At 37.5% G+C, this 19,399-nt stretch overlaps 1 protein-coding gene across 3 annotated transcripts in view; it reads left to right on the top strand.

Annotated features, from left to right (window-relative positions):
* The window catches only part of LOC122803493 (ankyrin repeat and SOCS box protein 11-like), a 279,636-nt gene that overhangs the window by 207,887 nt on the left and 52,350 nt on the right, over positions 1 to 19,399 (top strand). For all 3 annotated transcript variants that reach the window (XM_044073127.1, XM_044073128.1, XM_044073129.1), the window contains exon 4: positions 14,697 to 14,847. In XM_044073127.1, the coding sequence (XP_043929062.1) occupies positions 14,697 to 14,847 (151 nt within the window). The remainder of the gene's footprint in view (positions 1 to 14,696; positions 14,848 to 19,399) is intronic.

Below are 19,399 nucleotides of genomic sequence, written 5' to 3'. Positions count from 1 at the left end.
TTATGATCTTGCTAAGCAAGCAATAATGCCCAACAGAGTGTGTGTTACTGTGTAAATAATGCACACCCAAGGATGTTATGAGGCCTGATATCACAAGCAGAGGACTTCTGCACCCCTGGAAGGGAGTTATTTACACAGTAAGAACACCCTTGAGGAGGCATTATTGTGCTTAGAGAGTGGTCTGTCTATAAAATTGTTTTATTTTACTTTTTTTTATTACAACAGACACATTCAGAAACAGTGCACCTTTAAAACACGATTAAACTCATTTAATAATTATAGCCATTAAAAGTGTACCTCTATAACTCTTAACTGTCTAGATATTTTCAAAGAATATCCAAATTTTTATTTCTCATTTTTTTGTCCATTACTCATAAAACTTTTGTTTTTTTGCCAAAACACTGGGGATTAAAGTCACTAAATAATGAGTTTCAGACTTTATTTCCTTTAGAAAATGCATGCTAAAACAAATATTTTTACTGTAGCAACTTCCCGATTTTATATCAGCAATGTTTAAGATCTATTCTTATTTTTGAGGCTTTGTCCCCTCATTATTTTAGGCTTTATCCAGATTTCTTGACCTGGTAGGTTGACAGGCATGCATACATCCTAATTTTAACTGCTTGATCAATTTATGTCTCTCTTTCTCTCTCACACAGACATCTACACACACACACACACACACACACACACACACACACACACACACACACACACACACATGGACACAGACATAGAAACACACGCACGCAAGCACACACACACACACACACACACACACACACACACACACACACACACACACACACACACACACACACACACACACACTTCTTTCTTTTTTAATGCTTCTTTTGATTTTATACTTGCTAAACAGCAAAAGCACTGCTTAGCAAATGTAATATAATGGCTCGATCGATTTCACTCTCACTTACATGCCTGCATACGCTCACGGACATAAACACACACACACACACACACACACACACACACACACACACACACACACACACACACACACACACACACACACACACACACACGGAGCAAGACTGTGTAAGTAGATTTTGTCATGGACCTAGTATTCACCTCTGCTCTGAACTCCACCTAGTCTAAACCCAGCCGTGATCACAGGTGTACATAGAAGGTTGCTATGCTTTTGTGGGGGAATGAGAGCAATGTAATTATTTCTTCAACATTCCCAGTAAACCTTAGAGGTCACTATGTTTTGTGTGGCTGGTGATAGTGTGGTTATTATTTATTTAAATTTCCTCACAAACATCAGCGGGATGCACAGAGCACCACTAGCTTGTAAAGGAGCACTGTAGTGTCAAGAAGCAAGAAGTTGGACACATCTTTGTAATCATTATTTTTTTTTTTCATTTTACTCACAATTAAATGCCTAATGCATATGCAGCTGGCTGTCATCTGGGAAGGGTAAAGAAGCATGCTCTTCATACGTATCTGACAACAAGTATGTTGTATTTGTTTTATGTTGTATTTGTTTTTCTTTTAGTTTTGCCCCAGTTTTGTCCCAGTCTAATATCAGAAGGGTACAGAGAAGGTTGCTGTATTAGCGGGGGGGGGGTTGGACAAACTCCTTTCTAAACAATTGGACATTTATAAAGCAAAAACATACTGGGATCTTTGTGATCTGTGGAAGGGAAAATGGAAATTAAGAAACTGAAGGCTTTCTAATTGATTGAATACTGGTGATCTCTGGCTTCAGTTTGTTTCTCGGGTGTGGGCGTTGATTTACATTTTTGTGAAACTTTGTGCCATCTGATTGACCAACAGCCTATCTTTTGTTTTATACTACTGGTATAGTTAAATTCCTTTGTAATTGTGTTCAGTAGCAGAGCTGTTTCGCTGGCTGTGACTGATTCTACAACCATCTGGATATACAAGCTGATATAAGTATACTTTTTTGCACTTGATCTGTTTCAGTTATAGCTAACAAAAGTGCACTGCATTTATTTATTTGTTTAATTGAATATTGATTGAATATTAGTGGTCTTTGCCTGCAGTTTGTTTGTCAGGTTGTGGAGGTTGATTTACATTCTGTGAAGTTTTGTGTTTGCCTGATTGCCTGAGGGCCAGTCGTTTGCTTTATACTACTGGTATAGTTACATCTCTATGTAGTTGTGCTCAAGTAGTAGAGCTGTTTTACAGGCTGTGACTGATTCTGCAACCATCGGAATATGCAAAGCTGATATAAGTATACATTTTTGCACTTAATCTGTTTCAGTTATAGTTAACAAAACTGTATTGCATTTATTTATTTGTTTCATTGAGTATTGATTGAACATTGGTGGTCTCTGCCTGCTCTGTGTTTCTCACAGTGTGGGGGTTGCCTGACATTCTGTAACGTTTTGTGTTTATCTGAATGCCTGAAGGTCTATTTTTGTTTTATACTACTGGTATAATTACATTTCTTTGTAATTGTCTCCAGTAGTAGAACTGATTTACTGGCTGTGACTGATTCTACAACCATCTAGATATACAAAGCTGAGATAAGCAAATTGTTGCACTTGATCTGTTACAGTTATAGTTAACAAAACTGTACTGTATTTATTTGTTTGTTTCATTGAATATTTATCGAATATTGGTGGTATCTGCCAGCAGATTATTTCTCAGGGTATGGGGGTTGATTTACATTCTCTAAATATTTGTGTTTATCTGATTGTCTGAGGGTCTATCTTTTGTTTTATACTACAGGTTTAATTAAATTTTGTTGTAATTGTTCTCAGCAGGAGAACTGTTTTGCTGGCTATGATTGATTCTACAACCATTGGGATATACAAGCTGATATAAGTATACTTTTTTTGCAATTGATCTGCTTCAGTTATAGCTAACAAAAGTGTACTGCATTTATTTATTTGTTTCATTGAACATTGATTGAATATTGGTGGTCTCTGCCTGCAGTTTGTCAGGGTGTGGAGATTGATTTACATTCTGTGAAGTTTTGTGTTTATCTGATTGCCTGAGAGCCTGTCTTTCATTTTATACTACAGGTATAGTTACATTTCTTTGTAATTGTGCTCAGTGGCAGAGCAGTCCACTGGCTGTAAATGATTCTTCAACCATCCAAACAATAAATTTAAAATGCCTTCTAACAACTGTACTGTATTATACAAGGAATATAATTTAATACAATCAGGAAGGTGTATCAAAGAACATGTATGTTTCTTCCTGTGTAAGGGGCCTATGATTTGAAAACAGCCCAAAGTTAATCTTTATCTGCCACTGGCCAGATGTATTTTCTTTGAATGTGGGTTTCAATGCTGTTTCAATGAATGTGAGTTTCAAGGGCAGAGAAGTTTTAATGCTAAGTCTATTTTCATTGTGAGACTGTATTGCCTTGTTTAGCAGATGTTAGTGTTTATGCTGTAAAATGTAAAATAAAACGTTTAAATGAAGTAAAGCAGTATGCACATTACAGTGTTTATGGTAAATGGGGCAAAATAGCCAAGTAATGGGACATTGGAATAGCTGCAGGGGGAAGGCCCCATTCGACCATGATTTTGTGAGGGGGGGAAGGATGGCAAACCCAGACAGCCCTGGCTGAACTATACCTCTCAACTGTCCAGATTTTTGCAGAATGAATAGATTTTTGCTTCTTATTTTTGGGTTTGTTCCTCATAACATTTGTGGTTTTCTGAAAAATCATTTAAGAATGAAGTCACTAAATGATAGACACAGAGTTTCAGACTTCATACCTTTCAGAAAAATGCAAGCAAGACCTGTTATTCTGTCAACTGTCTAATTTTATGCAAGAGCAATTTTTAGTACTGTTTGTATATTCCCCCAATATATTTGGCCTTGTCTAAATTTCCTGCATTAAGAGGGACTCGCAAATAAATCGCTTTATAGAATTAGGTATATCCAGACCTCTCAACTCTCCCCAATTTTAGCTCAAAATGTTGCTCTCCCCCTAATAATCCCTTGTCAAAATGGCAAATTTGGAGGACTTGCAGTCATCATTGCAGGCTTTACCTGTAAACTAAACAGAATGCCAATCTATCATGTGTGGTCCATAACCTGTGCAGTAATCCTTTAAGCAATTTATCTTAAGCTTGTTTCTTGTTTGCTGTTCATTTTTTACTTTGATCATGTTTACCCCATGAAACAAGTAGATAGTTGTTAGGCAGCAGGTCTTTTTTGGATAAGAAACATTTTTACAAGTGGGGTATCACAGAGATTGCTACTTTCAATATGTTACTTGATACTTTTATAAAGCTGAATATAAATTATAATTAGAACTACAGTGCAAGGAGAAATGGTTTGAGTTGAGTGCTGCTTGTTTTTTCATACTTGATTTTGACTGGCATTCCAGTAATGTATTTAAAAAGGAATTTATTTTTTCATTCCTCACAACCTTTTTATTTCCATCTAGATATTAAGTAAGCTGTCATGTAGCCAATGCATTGAAATATTTTTTTTTCTTCTACACATCATTTTGTCTTGATTGAACTCTCATAATGATGGTTTGGCACCCAGGGCAGCAAATTTAATTAAAGTCCCAGTTTTTGCAGTTTTTAGCATAGCCCTACCCCCTTATAGTTGGTCCCACCCCTTCCAGTTGGCCCCACCCATTCAGCTGTCTCCTGTTTTGAAGCCACCAGGCGCCACTGAACTAATAGCACCAGAGGAAAACCCATAAGGGCCAATGCAAGCACAGCATTTTCAAGCTGAATGCTTATAGGATATACTGATAGTGTTTTCCTGAAAAGTTCATGATGTTTTTTTTTACCTCTTTAGTGTTTTCCTGAAAAGTTCATATTTTTCTTTTTACCCCTTTTCATTTGTATCTGTATATGTATTTAACTAGGCCATGAATTTTCATTTTTACTGACCAAGAACTAGAATACCTACTTACATAAAACCAAACATTAGATTATTGAATCATTAGATTGCCACTACCTAATCAGCCAGCAGCTACCCTTTCCCCTTATTCCTCCATTACCACCTCACACACTCCTTGGATAGCTACATAGATTATCCTCTCTCTCCCATTTGTATAGCTCTTACCTGGAAGCTGCCCTGTTTGCTTTTTGCACTTCCACAGTTACCCACTAGATGTCACCCTTTCCTCATCTCTATCTGGGATACTAGTATTCTTTTCTACACTACACTTTTATTCTCACCTTCTTACCCTAAACCCTTTCCTCCTTCTAATATCCTGTCTTATCCTCTCCTCCTAGGCTACCTTCTCTTGCCTTGACTCCCCTTGCCTTCTCTGATACTTTTTCCCTTCTCCTCTGGTCTACTTTGTGTGCCCCGCTCCGCTCCCCACCCTACCCCCATATCCAACCCACCCCCAGGGGTCCTACATTTACCTCGTCTCTGGACACACCACCTACTTTTCAACCCTATCACACTTACAGCCTCAGAGATTGTAAACCACCCACCACATACACACCCACTTACCTACTATAACCGACCCCACCCCTCTCTCACTAACACAGCTACAATATCACAGCCCCTACCACACACCCTACATCCCCACAATACCTCCATCTTCAACACACCAGTAAACCACACAGACTCAGAACTATTTTATCACAACTTCTACTATGCTCCAGTCACAACTGAAATTACCTATCTCCTTCTTATTATTACTCTTTCTCATAACTAGATACTTCCTAACCTCCTATGAACACGCCATAACTGTTTCTTTCTCACTTCCCTCACAACATACCAGTACACCTGTAACATCCCCACCTCCTTCCATCTTACATACCTCCTCACAATCCATATACCTACTTCCCAAATACCATAGGCTATTACACTGCAAACTACTAAAAACTAAAACTAAGAAAAAATAAGAAAATATTCGACACGTTCCTCAAACATAAACTTGAAAACTACTTTACTTTACTCCATCTACTACAAGATGGTGACATCCACTCCAACCCAGGCCCTCAAACTACTACCACCAAATCACACAGAAATCACTCCAAACCCTTCTCTCTCTCATCCATTACATCCTCTAACCTATTATCCCTGGCCCATCTCAACATACGTAGTGTCTGCAACAAAATTAGTCAACTCCATGCCCTATTAGAAGTACACAACTTTGACATTCTATGCTTATCAGAAACTTGGCTAAAACCCTCTATTAAAGACAATGAAATTACCCCACCTGGATATAACATTCTTAGACTTGATCATACCTCCAGAAAAGGAGGAGGAGTAGCTATTCTATATAAAACAAAACTAAAGCTTACTCTTCTAGATCTTACCCTTAACCAAAATAATATTTATTTTTTTATTTTACATTTGTTGACCGGGCTAGTCTAGCTGGAGAAATTTCCATTTTCAGTAGAGGCCCGGGGAGAAAAGCTCCACAGAGTGAGATACATTCAGAGATAAAAAAATTAACATACAGAAAAATTGTCATACAAAAATGTAATAGCAGTATTCATTATAATGAAAATCTAAGAGTTAGTAATCGAGTTTGCAAGCAAATATTAAAAATAAAAGATAGCAAACTCTTCTATATAAATAAAAAAAAACTACTACATGAATTAGTTACTAAAACACTCAATACAATTGAATTCTCAATTAACCAGTTGAAAAATACTGATTAGATTAACATAGAAAGGAGTGAAGGTAAGGAGAATAAAGTGAGAAGAGAGTAAGGGAAAAAAGTGGGAATAGAAAGTGGTGAAAATAAAAGAGCAAGTACTGCAGAAAAGCAGGTAGAGAAGTAAAGGGAAGAGAAAAGAAAGACAAAAAAGTAGGCAGAGTAGAAAGGAGAAGAGAGATGGTTTTATTTAGGTAGTAATAGTGATGGACTAATCAGGTTTATTACAGGAGCAAAGCCAGTGATTTTGGAAATGCACTTTAATGTTCTGTTTGAAAAGAGGCAATGAAGTTATGCTAGTGGGTAACAAAATCCATTTTGTCCCTATAGCATTGGTAAATAGAGAGTCACCAGCATTGTTATTTGATTTTGTTGAACTTGTCAGAAGTTTGCTGGAAGAGCGGAGAGAGTTGAGATTTTTATAAGGGATTATGAGTTGTGAGAGTATGGGGGTATTATTAGGTTGGTATATTATTTTATAGGCAATGCAGAGTTGATGGATTAGAAGATAGTTCTGAAACTCTGGCCAGCCTAGAAGTTTTAAGTTGAGGCAGTGATGAGTTTTATAGGGATTACCAGTAGCAAAGCGGGCAATGTTATTATAACAGGTTGCCAGTTTGTTAAGGCTGGTTTTTTTGAGGTTGGTGAAGATAGGTGCAGCATATAGAAGAGTTGAAATAAGATGAGAGTGAGCAATCCGTGTTCTGGTAGATGGTGTAAGAAAAGGTCTGATTCGATATAAGGATCCTATCTTTCTGTTAACTAGTTTTATGGAGTTGTTAATGTGTAGGTCGAAAGAGATTATTGTCAATTGTAATACCTAACAATTTAGTTGAAGTGTCGGGTAAGATAACAGTGGCTGTTTGAAGAGATGGAGAAATGTAAGGGGGAGGTTCTAGATGTGGGAGTGAAAAGAAGAAGTTTGTTTTTTTTGGCATTTAGTAAGAGGAAACGGCTAGAGAACCATGTTTCTACTGTACTGAATACTTTTTGGGTGAGAGAGATCAGTTCTGGGGTAGATGGAGCTGAGCAGATGAGTGTCGAATCATCTGCATATTGAATGCAGGTTGCTTGAGGGATTATTGTTTGAAGATCATTAATGAAGAGGGAGAAAAGAAGTGGGCCAAGGATAGAGCCCTGAGGAACTCCAATGGAAACAGGCAGGAGAGAAGAGATGTGGTTATCCCAGAGAACAGCTTGTTTTCTGTTTGTGAGGTAAGATTTAAACCATTTAATGGCTGGGGCATCAAATGAGATGGATTCGAGAGTATTGAGTAATAAGGGGTGGTTTACCATATCGAAAGCTTTGGAGAGGTCAATGAAGAGGGCAGAAGAGAGTAAGTTGTTGTTTCTGTTCTGGTTAATAGTCTCTACAAAAGAAAGCAGGGCAGTGGTAGTACTGTGATGTGGTCTAAAGCCATGTTGGCAGTTTGCTATTATGTTGTGTTTTGAGAGATGTTGTACAAGTTGATGGTGGATACACTTTTCCATAATTTTGGACAGAGGTGAGAGGAGAGCAATAGGCCTATAGTTGGAGTAGTCAGTTGAGTTTCCACCTTTGTGAAGTGGGATTATATGAGATATCTTCCAAACTTCAGGGATGATTCCTTCTCTAATTGTCCTATTTATAAGAATAGATATAGGATATGCAACAACCTTAGCAGCCTTTTGAAGAAAAAGGGAAGGGAGTTTATCAGCAGAGGGGGTGCATGGTTTTAGCTTGAGAAGAAGTCTGAGAATATATGACGTGGAGATAGGTTGTAAAGAAAAGTTAAAAGAGGAGTTGGTTAGTTTACTTAGAGGACAGAAGTTGTTGGCATTAAGTTGTTTAGCTAGTGCTTGGATAGTTTCTGTGAAGAATGAATTAAGAGCATCTGCAGTCTGTTGTGGGGTATCAAGGTCTGCATTTAGTGGGGAAGGTGTTTTGGAAGTTCCTGGTGAGAGGAGTTTATTGATTGAGGACCAGAATAGTTTAGAATTGTTAATATGGGTTTGTTGTAGTTCAATATAGAATTTCTTTTTATCGGCTATAACTGCTTTTTTAGTTAGATTTCTATGCTGTCTGAAGAGTAGGAGATCTGTATTATTTCTGTGGGATCTCCAACTAGCCCAGACTTTATTCCTAGTGAGAATAAGCTTTTTGGTTTCATGGGAGAGCCAAGGGGCTGTATTGGATTTCATTCTAATAGTACGTTCTGGTGCATGTGTGTCAAGAATGGATAAAAATATTTTGTTAAAATGTAGTACTGCATTTTCAAGAGGGAGTGTTTTTAAGGGGTTCCAGTTACATGCACTGAGTTCAGCTTGAAATAGGTCAGAATTAAAATGTTTGATTGTACGTATTTTTCTAGTAATGTGGGGATTTGGACAGTCAGTTTTTTCTCTTGTTATAAAAGTTAAGGAGTGGTCACTAACATCGTCTGGCAAGGTTCCTACTTTGTAATTAGTTTTTAGTCTGTTTATAAGTATCCAGTCTAATATGCTTTCTCTATTAGTATGTTTATTGAGCCTAGTAGTCAAGTTAATGGTTTGGGTGAAGCCGTGAAGGTTAATATGGGATGAAGAATTTTCTGCATTAATGCTATTCCAGTCTATGTTCAGGTCTCCTAGAATGATGGTTTCCTGTGGATAGGTAGCTGATATGCAACTAAGATAATCTTCAAGTATTGGTATATTGTTACCAGGGGGCAGATACGTACAGATGATATGTATGGATTTTTTGGAATTTAATTGGAGTTTGATAATGATGGATTCTATCTTGCTATCTTGAGATGATAGGGGTGGAAGGCTAGTGATATTAAGATGTTTTTTAAAAAGAATAGCAACACCACCACCTTTTCTTTTGGAACGATCGAGTCTTACTATGTTATAGCCTTGGGGAATGATCTCAGAGTCTTTAGTGCTAGGTTTTAGCCAGGTCTCTGAGAGGCATAGAATATCAAATGAGTGTATGTGAAGGAGGGCATGTAGGTATGGTACTTTGTTGTTTAAGCTTTGGGTATTAAGATGTCCGATTAAGAAGCTATTATTTGTTCTAGGCATATATACTGTGGGGGAAGAGAGTGAGGGGCCAGGGTTAGGGTGGATATCACCATCTTGAAGGGTAGGATTACTACATTTGATAACCAGGTAGAGTCTTTGTAAGGTTAGAATTTTATTTTTGTTATAAGTTGTTAGGACATAGTTGAGATGTCTAAGTCTGTGGAATTTTGGTAGGTGGTAATTGGGGGTAGATGAAGTAAAAGGATAAGACATAAGTGGAATGATAAATGTTGAGGTGTGTTCATGTGGAAGGAGGGATAGAGCATCAAGTGATATCTCATAAGAGGATAGGAGATAGACTGAGCATAGGGTGGAGAGTAGCAGGAATGATAGTAAATGCTGGCTAGGCAGGTAGGGAGCCATGGTAAGATGAGTCTGAGAAGTTAGAGAGGGCTAATAGAGTGTATGAGAGGCAAGATGTAAAAGGGGTATTCTACTGTAGAGTAGATATAAAGATATGATAGGAATAGGGAAAGAGTGGACAGTGAAGTGGTAAGGATTAAAGTGGGATACTTAAGTAAAAGATGTAGAGGAGAGGTATGGGAAAAATACAGTGGGAGTGTGTTGTAGAGGTGGGGTGTGTGTGGAAGGGAGGAAGTTTGAGCGGGAAGGAGAAGGATTGAATGGGAGGGATAGGGAGTGGCTAACAGTACTATAAGGTTAGCAGGGGACACAACAGGAGGTGGAGAGGAGACAATCAGAAATGCAGGTAGGTATGGCAGGAGCAAACAGTATATGGAAGGAAGAGAAAGACAGGAGACCAAAGTAGACCAGTGGAATAGGAATAGGTATGCAGGAGTAGGTAGAAAGCAAGCAGTAGAAGGTAGGGCGAGAGGGGTGAGGTGGAGCTGAGAAGTCTGGCAGGGTACTGGAGCAGTATCAGCACTATTAGCAGGGAGATAGGCAGACTGTAAGATAGAATATTGAGCTTAAAGGAGATAGGGAATTTAACAAATAACGGCTGATTCTAGGCATGAGAAATAGTGATGGAGAAAGAGAATAAGGAGGCGCCACCTAGTGGCTAGGGCAGGTAAAGAGAGGAAAAGTCACAAGAAAAAGAGAGTAGTGTAGAGGCAGGAGAAGGCAAGAGTAAGGGGGTAGGGGAGGATATGAGAAGGAGAGGTACTGGCTGCTAGGCACACAAGCACAGGGAACTAATGAACTCTATAGGTTGACTTGAGCAGAGGCTAATAAATCATCAGTGCAAAGCCCATAACCTACTTTTAGTTCCTTGATAGAGGAGTAAATAAGGGAGGCAGATAGTCTTTCAGTACTGTAGGCAAGGCAGGAATCGTCCGACACCTGTAGGGTGTAAGGCAGGTCAATATTCAAAAGGGATAGAGCTAAGAAATTTCTAGGGGGAAGGGAACACGGGTAGGGAGGGAAAAAAAAATAACAGTGTTAGCATTTGTATTAGAGTAAAGGTATGTAGTGAAAACAAGTAACAAGGAAAATCAAAGGTAAAACAGCAGAATAAACTTGCAATCTAACACAGATCAATATGCTTGACTGTTACAAAAGGTCACATAGGCAAAAAAAGCAAACATATAAATGACTTTCACTCTAGCAAACAGACTCTAATGACTAGGTATATTATGTGACAATGCTCATAAGAGCAGGCTGGTAATAGCAAGTATAATAGCATATATTGTATCCAATTCACTCCTGAGATAAAGAGGTAATAAGTGTTATAGGACTTATGGGCAATATAATGTAAGCCTGGTCAGTTTCGCTATTGGTAGGTCAGCCTCGCTAGAGTTACAAGTACTATAAGCTACTGTGTTAGCTGTAAGGGGTAAACCAGAGCATTAAGCACAATGTACTGCTTAAAGTAACTGTAGGGGTTTTAACAGAGATATTCCAGAGAGGACACCGCCTAAATAATGCCGAAATAATTTGTTCCAAAATTCAAATTAACACTACTAAAGCAATAAACATCATCTGTGCATACCTCCCCCCTGGAAATAACATCCCCACTTTAGAACAACTTCTTGAACAACTCTCTATAGACCTTCCTCAAGAAACACTATTCCTTGGGGACTTTAACATTGATTGGAAATCTTGTAACAATGCTAACCCCACTTCCCATATAAATCTTTTTGGTTTCAAACAACTAATTGATAGTCCCACTAGAATAAATAATAAGAGCAAAAAAGAAACCACCTTAGACTGGATTCTTACAAACTCCCCCCTACAAAACTACCAAACTGGCATCCTTCCAGATGATCTTAGCGATCACTCCCTTACCTATGTCATTAGAGCCAAAACTAATCTAAACTTACCTACCTCTCATAAAACAATATATTCAAAAAAACAATTTAATCCTGAAAGATTTCTAACAGAACTTTCACAATACAACTGGACCCCTCTAAAACATCTCTCACTCAACAATGCTGTTAAACATTTTAACTCAGCATTCCTTGCTATCTTAAATCAACATGCCCCAAGTCGTACCATTAGAACAAAGACCAAAACAGCACCCTGGCTAACCTCTAATACCAAACAAAAAATTAGACTTAGAAATAAATCTTGGAAAAATGGCGTTCCTCCAGAAACCCAACCGATCATCAAACCTTTAAAGAACTCAGAAACAATACCAAAAAAGCTATCCTTTCAGATAAAAAGAATTATTACTTTGAACTTCAGCAATCAACCAAAAAAGACCCAAAAAAGTTCTGGTCTACTATCAATAATCTACTTACCCCAGGCAAAGTAGTTACACCCAACCCACAAGACCTAGACACAGATAACCCCTTTTTAATAGCCAATAACTTCAATACCTTCTTTACTACTTCCATACAATGTCTAGCTAATCACTTATCTCTTGATTCTTCCCAACTGCTCTTAAATAACATCAACAACTCCCTTCCTCCCCTGCAACTTCAACCCATACCCACCTCCTACATACAATCTCTTTTACAAAAACTTAAACCCACTACCCCCTCAGCAGATAACCTTCCTGCTGAATATCTTCAAGTAGCGGCTAAAGTAATCGCCTACCCTGTTTCCATCCTCATAAACAGATCCATAAAAGAAAGTACTTTTCCAGCAATCTGGAAGATATCACATATCATACCCCTACATAAAGGAGGAAAATCTACTGACCTTTCCAACTTTCGTTCTATAGCACTATTATCTCCACTAGCTAAAATCATGGAAAAATGTATACATAAACAACTACTTAACCATCTCCTTCATAACAACCTACTAGCTAACACTCAACATGGATTTAGACCATCACATAGTACTACCACTGCTCTACTTTCTTTTACCAACACCATCAACTGTAATCGTAACAACAACAAACTAACCTCTTCTGTTTTCCTAGACCTGTCAAAAGCCTTTGACATGGTCAACCATACACTTCTTCTACACATATTAAAATCCCTTGCTTTGGATTCCTTTTCCATAACCTGGTTCTCATCCTATCTTGAAAACCGACAACAAGCAGTACTCTGGAAAACTTCTCTATCTACTTTACTACCTATCTCTTTAGGAGTACCACAAGGATCTATACTAGGCCCACTCTTATTCTCTATCTTTATTAATGACCTCCAATCTTCTATCCAAAACACTACATGTATACAATATGCAGATGATTCTACCATTATTTGCACAGCCTCCACTCAATCTGAACTCCAGTCACTCACACAATCTACCTTTTCTACCGTCGAACACTGGTTCTCAAAAAGATGTCTCCTCCTCAATCCCAAGAAAACAAAACTACTACTTTTCTCACCTACCCACAAATCTTCTCAGCTAAACTTCTCTATTACTGCAAGTGATAATTCCCTCATCTCCCCAGACTCTACAACCAAACTGCTTGGTGTTACTATTGATAATAATCTTAACTATGATTACCACATCAATAACACTATAAAAGCAGTTAATAAAAAAATTGGTTCACTGTACAGAATCAAACCCTACTTTACACCAGAAGCAAGGACCACCTTAGCACAATCACATCTGATCTCTACCCTAATGTATGTCTCCTCTATTTACACTAATCTCTCTAAAAGCAACCTGAAGAAACTTACTACATCCTACCACAATATAGCTCGCTTTGCCACGGCAACCCAGCATAGAACTCACCACTGTCTAAACTTAAAACACTTACACTGGTTGGAACTTCCTAACAAGATTATATATCAACAACTCTTAATAACACATAACATTCTATATCAACCATCAAAAACACCAGCTCTTAGTAACCTCTTGATCCCCTATAATAACTTGAAACAGCTGCGCTCCGCTGAAAAGCTACAAGTTAACACAACACGAATTACTAATTCTGCAGGTAGCTGCCTTTTTTCCAACTCAGTAGGCAAAATATGGAATAATCTCCCCTCACACATTACCTCTATAGGCTCCTTTGATCTTTTAAAAAAACAACTTCTTCTACATCTTAACAACTTCTGGCTCTGCTCTTGTACCAATCCAGACTAATCAACTCTCTACTATCATATTTCCTTACTTCAAAACTGCAATCTTTCTCTGTGATCACAAACGACTTAATGACTGAACAGTTTCTATTGTAAAAAAAAAAAAAAAAAAAAAAAAAAAAAATATGTATTTTTTTTTCCCTTTTCAAGTTTGTATATACACTAATATGTATGAAATGACCCGAAGGGAGTGCAGTTTTTAAAAGAATTAATGCCTTTCTCAATACGTAGATAGCACTATATGTTTTCTATTACTTGATCTAGACTAATAAGTATGCATGGTTGCTCATTGTCTATGTCACAAACATTGATTGTAAATGTTCAATTTCTATAACCTTGTTTTAATCTGTGGAGCTTTTCTCCCTGGGCCTCCACTGAAAATGGAAATTATCCAGCTGGACTAGCCCGGTCAACAAATGTAAAATAAATAAAATAAAATAAAATAAAAACATAATAGCTTGTTTCTTTTCATGGCAATGTTGTTACTTTTTGTTGGTGTTTTTCAGTTAGGAAAGGCTGTGTATAGTTGCCGATATATTCAGTTAAACAGCTTACACTACTATCTTCATGTTTCTTTTGGGCACCTACAGTACCTTGTGTTGTCTGCTGTTGTTTGTCCCCAGGTGAATGCAGTCTCTGTGGATGGGATTACACCACTTTTTAATGCCTGCTGTAGTGGCAGTGCTGCGTGTGTTAACGTACTTTTGGAGTACGGAGCTAAACCCCAGCTAGAGTGCCAGTTGGCATCACCCATTCACGAAGCTGTGAAAAGAGGTAAGTAGGCAATAAGGATTTAAGTTTTTATGGGGAGGGGATTAAGCTATCTGTGGGCTTTTAAGTCATTATAAAAGAGGTTATTCATTTTAGAGATAAAGAATATTGTATACCTACATTTATACTGACATAGAAAAGTATTAATGAATCATACAGAGTAAATGTGTTTGATCAGAAGCCAAACTGCTTTACACACCAAATGATTTTTCTAGGCCATTGCCGCTTCTTGGTTGTCATTGCAAGATGGTGTGTACAAGAGCATACCTTTCAACTGTCTCTGATTTTTTTGGAACATCCATGATTTTTACTGAAAGTTTAACTCTGTGACTTTAAATCCCTTTGGAGGAAGGTGCTGAATTATACTTAAGTTAATAATGACAAAAATTAGAGGTGTACAATTCTTTTACTTCAGAAAAGGTATATTAATTCAATTCACACTGTCCGATTCTGTCAATATCTCATGTTAATAGCAGTAACATTTTAAAAGTGTCCCTGATTGTCCCTGATTATTTCTGGATATGTCCCTAATTCTGATGAGGTTTGTCCCTGATTCACTGGAGACCTATGCAAACGTGTACTTTTCTAAGAAGTTTTGCAACATAGTCCATGCTGTAAAACCTAGATAAACTGGTTCACCGTCACAAAGAACATTTCAGTCAATAGACGGAATAAGAATGTATATGGTGCTTTCATTCATTAGAAGTTTGACATTATTTTATTGGCATTATAAGTTATTTCCTATTTTATGCATGCATGCATGCAAAAGTTGTTTTATTGTACATGTTATATGTCTGTATCTATATCTGTATTTATTTCAACCTTATGGTAGTTTGTCGCTGTAAAAAGTCCACCATTAAAATGGTTTCCAAATGTAAATACATCAATTATATTTCCATATTCATACAGAAAAAAATGTTTGCTTTGTTAAATACATATGTGCTTATAACTCAGCCAGCCAAGCTTGCAACCAGCCACGTGATATATACTGCAATGTACACATTTAAAAATAATTTACATATTTTATTCATTGAGGTATCTTCTTTTTCTTTCGGCTGCTCCCGTCAGGGGTCGCCACAGCAGATCAACTGTTTCCATTTCTTCCTGTCCTCTGCATTTTGCTCTGTCACACCAACTGCCTGCATGTCCTCTCTCACCACATCCATAAACCTTATCTTAGGCCTTCCTCTTTTCCTGTTACCTGGCAGCTTCATCCTTAGCATCTTTTTCCCAATATACTCTGCATCCCTCCTCAGCACATGTCCAAACCAACGTAATCTTGCCTCTCTGGCTTTGTCTCCAAACCTTCCAACCTGGGCTGACCCTCTAATATACTTATTCCTAATCCTGTCCATCCTCATCACACCCACTGCAAATCTTAACATCTTCAACTCTGCCATGTCAAGCTCTGACTCCTGCCTTTTTGTCAATGCCACTGTCTCCAACCCATATAACATAGCTGGTCTCACTACCCTCTTGTAGACCTTCCCTTTCACTCTTACTGGTACTCGTCTGTCACAAATCACTCCTGACACTCTTCTCCACCCACTCCATCCTGCCTGTACTCTCTTCTTCACCTCTCTTCCACACTCACCATTACTCTGAACTGTTGATCCCAAGTACTTAAACTCATTCAACTTCACCACCTCTACTCCCTGCATCCTCACCATTCCTCTGTCCTCCCTCTCATTCACACACATATATTCTGTCTTAGTCCTGCTGACCTTCATTCCTCTTCTCTCTAGAGCACATCTCCACCTCTCCAGGGTCTCCTCCACCTGTTCCCTATTCCCACTACAGATCACAATGTCATCTGTAGACATCATAGTCCATGGGGACTCCTGTCTGATCTCGTCTGTCAACCTGTCCATCACCATTGCTTCATCGAGGTATACTAAAATTTAAATTTGGAAAAAGACCTGCTGTATTTACAATGACTTTATTTTAATAAGATTGATTCAGGATGCTTGTTTGATCATTTTTTTTCTTTTGCATAAGCCTATCATTCCAGAGGTTTGTAGATAAGATGATATGTAAAATGCCTGATATACCCCTGCAGGTAACTACCTTTCTATAGGCAAACATGCACAGATACACATGTAGGGGTATAAACACAAACACCATACACACACACACACACACACACACACACACACACACACACACACACACACACACACACACACACACACTCACTCTCTCTCTCTCTCTCTCTCTCTCTCTTTTTCAACAAAAGAAAGACCAGATCAAATGAAAAAGGGGTCTCCAAAGAAATGGTGACCACATAAAATCAACAGAAGAGGATTAAAAGATATTTATGTGACCCTAATATTTTATGTGGTGTGCAGGTCCCCTGATAATGTAGTGGCATGAGATCCTAACAAGCAGTACAGCTCAGTACTGTGCTGAAGGAATCCAAGTTTGGCGTTACTGGTGGAGAAGACACTTGCTGACTTCTTACTTGATCTCTTACCTGGTGGCCAGGTCCTTCTGTTCATCTTGAAAGCATTGATAGCTTCAGTGCTGCCCCTGCAAATCCCCCTGCAATAAAGCAGAACACAGATATTGCAAATGGCTAGCTAAAGAGGTGAGTATGTGATTGGTATGCAGATTCTAATGAATGCTTAATGAGATCCACCGATATACAGTTCCCGATCCTGGACTCTGCTAAATGTTCTGAAATGATCACTTTTGAACTGAAGTAGTGTTCTAATTTTGTCAGTTGCCTCTAGGGCTTAAAGCAGTGGCATTGATAAATAGTTTCTATGTTTGTAAATTAAAATGGATTCTTCTAATTATTTTATCTCTGTGAACTTGCATTAAATTATTTTATTTGAGACATTGCAAGGAATGAATTTGTGTTGTATCTCACTGTATGTATTCCCTGTTCCAGTTTATGCAAGCACATTTGGTCCACTTTGTCTCACTGAATAAAATATATTTATTCAGATATGACAGTAGGAAATCTACAAGTAGTCCGGCAATAAAGATGAGCTAATTTTATTAATTGTATGCTTTGTGGTCATTCCATTTTGTTTATAATTTAAAACCAAGTTTGCGGGTTGGAGAAGAGACATATTTTCAAACAATCTGATTACATGTAAGTGCCACATTGTTGCAAAGGATGAAAAATCACAAGATTAAAAAATGAAATGTGTTACACTATGTTAAATAAAATATCGAGAGAGTTAGTCACACAATATAAATTTAAGAAGTTAGTTTCAAGAAAGACCAAAATCAGAGTAACGCATTTTCATTTACAAATTATCCATCATTTTGATATTGACAGTCATATATATTCTCATAGTCCACAGTAAAAAATCAGGGAGGTCAAATATATTAATTTAGTCACTGCATTAGATATAACAATTATTAAAGATTAAAAAGCTTTGTCATTGCATGTGACTATTGAGAAACAGTACCAGATTTATGAGACTATATCACATGCAATTCAAATTTTTATTTATGCATGAGCTGATGTATGAGATGTATTATGAACATATTTCTTCTCAAAGAAATTGTGCAGTGTGACATTTACAAGTTCAGAAATACAAACCTAAATGACCCTGATACTGTGCACATAAATATTAAACTAGCATAAAGAGCCTTGCATAGAACGGTGGGTTTGAAGTACTGATTTAGAAATTAAATATGACTTATTCAGAACTGTAGTTCTGGAAAAACAGAAGAGAGGTACCATCTGATCAATATTTGGCATTAGAAAATATGTATTGTTATATACAGATATTTGACTTGTCTGAGATATAGGCAAGGAATATAACAGTTAAAGACCTGAGAAGTATCAGCTCATTAATATTAATTTAGATTGAGTCTAGACATGACAAAATTATTTAACTGTAGTAAACAGGTCAACAAGCAGACATATTTATTTATTTATTTATTAGTTTTTTGTTACCGAGATAATCCCACTGGACATAGAAAATAACCCCTTTATAGCAAAGGCGAAGTACACACATACATGTTTGACTTCAGTATGTAACTTGCATTAATATATTCAATATAATTTGTCAATACAAAGCAAGCATATATACAGTAGCAATTTGAGACACCCAAATTGAGATGTTTACAAATTCAAAGACAAAATGCTGACTTTGAACATATCAGCCCACTACTCCACATGTGCTGATGAAAAATCTCGGTGCATGCAAAAATGAACATAAAAAATATTTAAAAACTTGTTTTTTTGAAAGGGGCAAGCCTCTCTGCACCCCCCATACCCACTGTTAATTACATATACCAATTTCAAAATGTTATAATCTCAGGGAAAGGTATATTTCCCTAGCCCAAGAACTGTGGGATCTTGCACGCCTATTGATCATCTGTTTAGCAGATCACATTTTGTCAACTAAACAGATGCCAACCACAGACACAGTCAACCAGCTGCCGACCCATATGTGTGTACATACACACACATATATATATATATATATATATATATATATATATATATATATATATATATATATACACACACACACACACACACACACACACACACACACACACACACACACACACACACACACACACACAC

This window comes from Protopterus annectens, chromosome 5.part1, assembly GCF_019279795.1.
Source record: "Protopterus annectens isolate FY-2018-M chromosome 5.part1, PAN1.0, whole genome shotgun sequence".
Lineage (NCBI taxonomy): Eukaryota > Metazoa > Chordata > Ceratodontiformes > Protopteridae > Protopterus > Protopterus annectens.
This window is presented reverse-complemented; position numbering and strand designations above follow the sequence as displayed.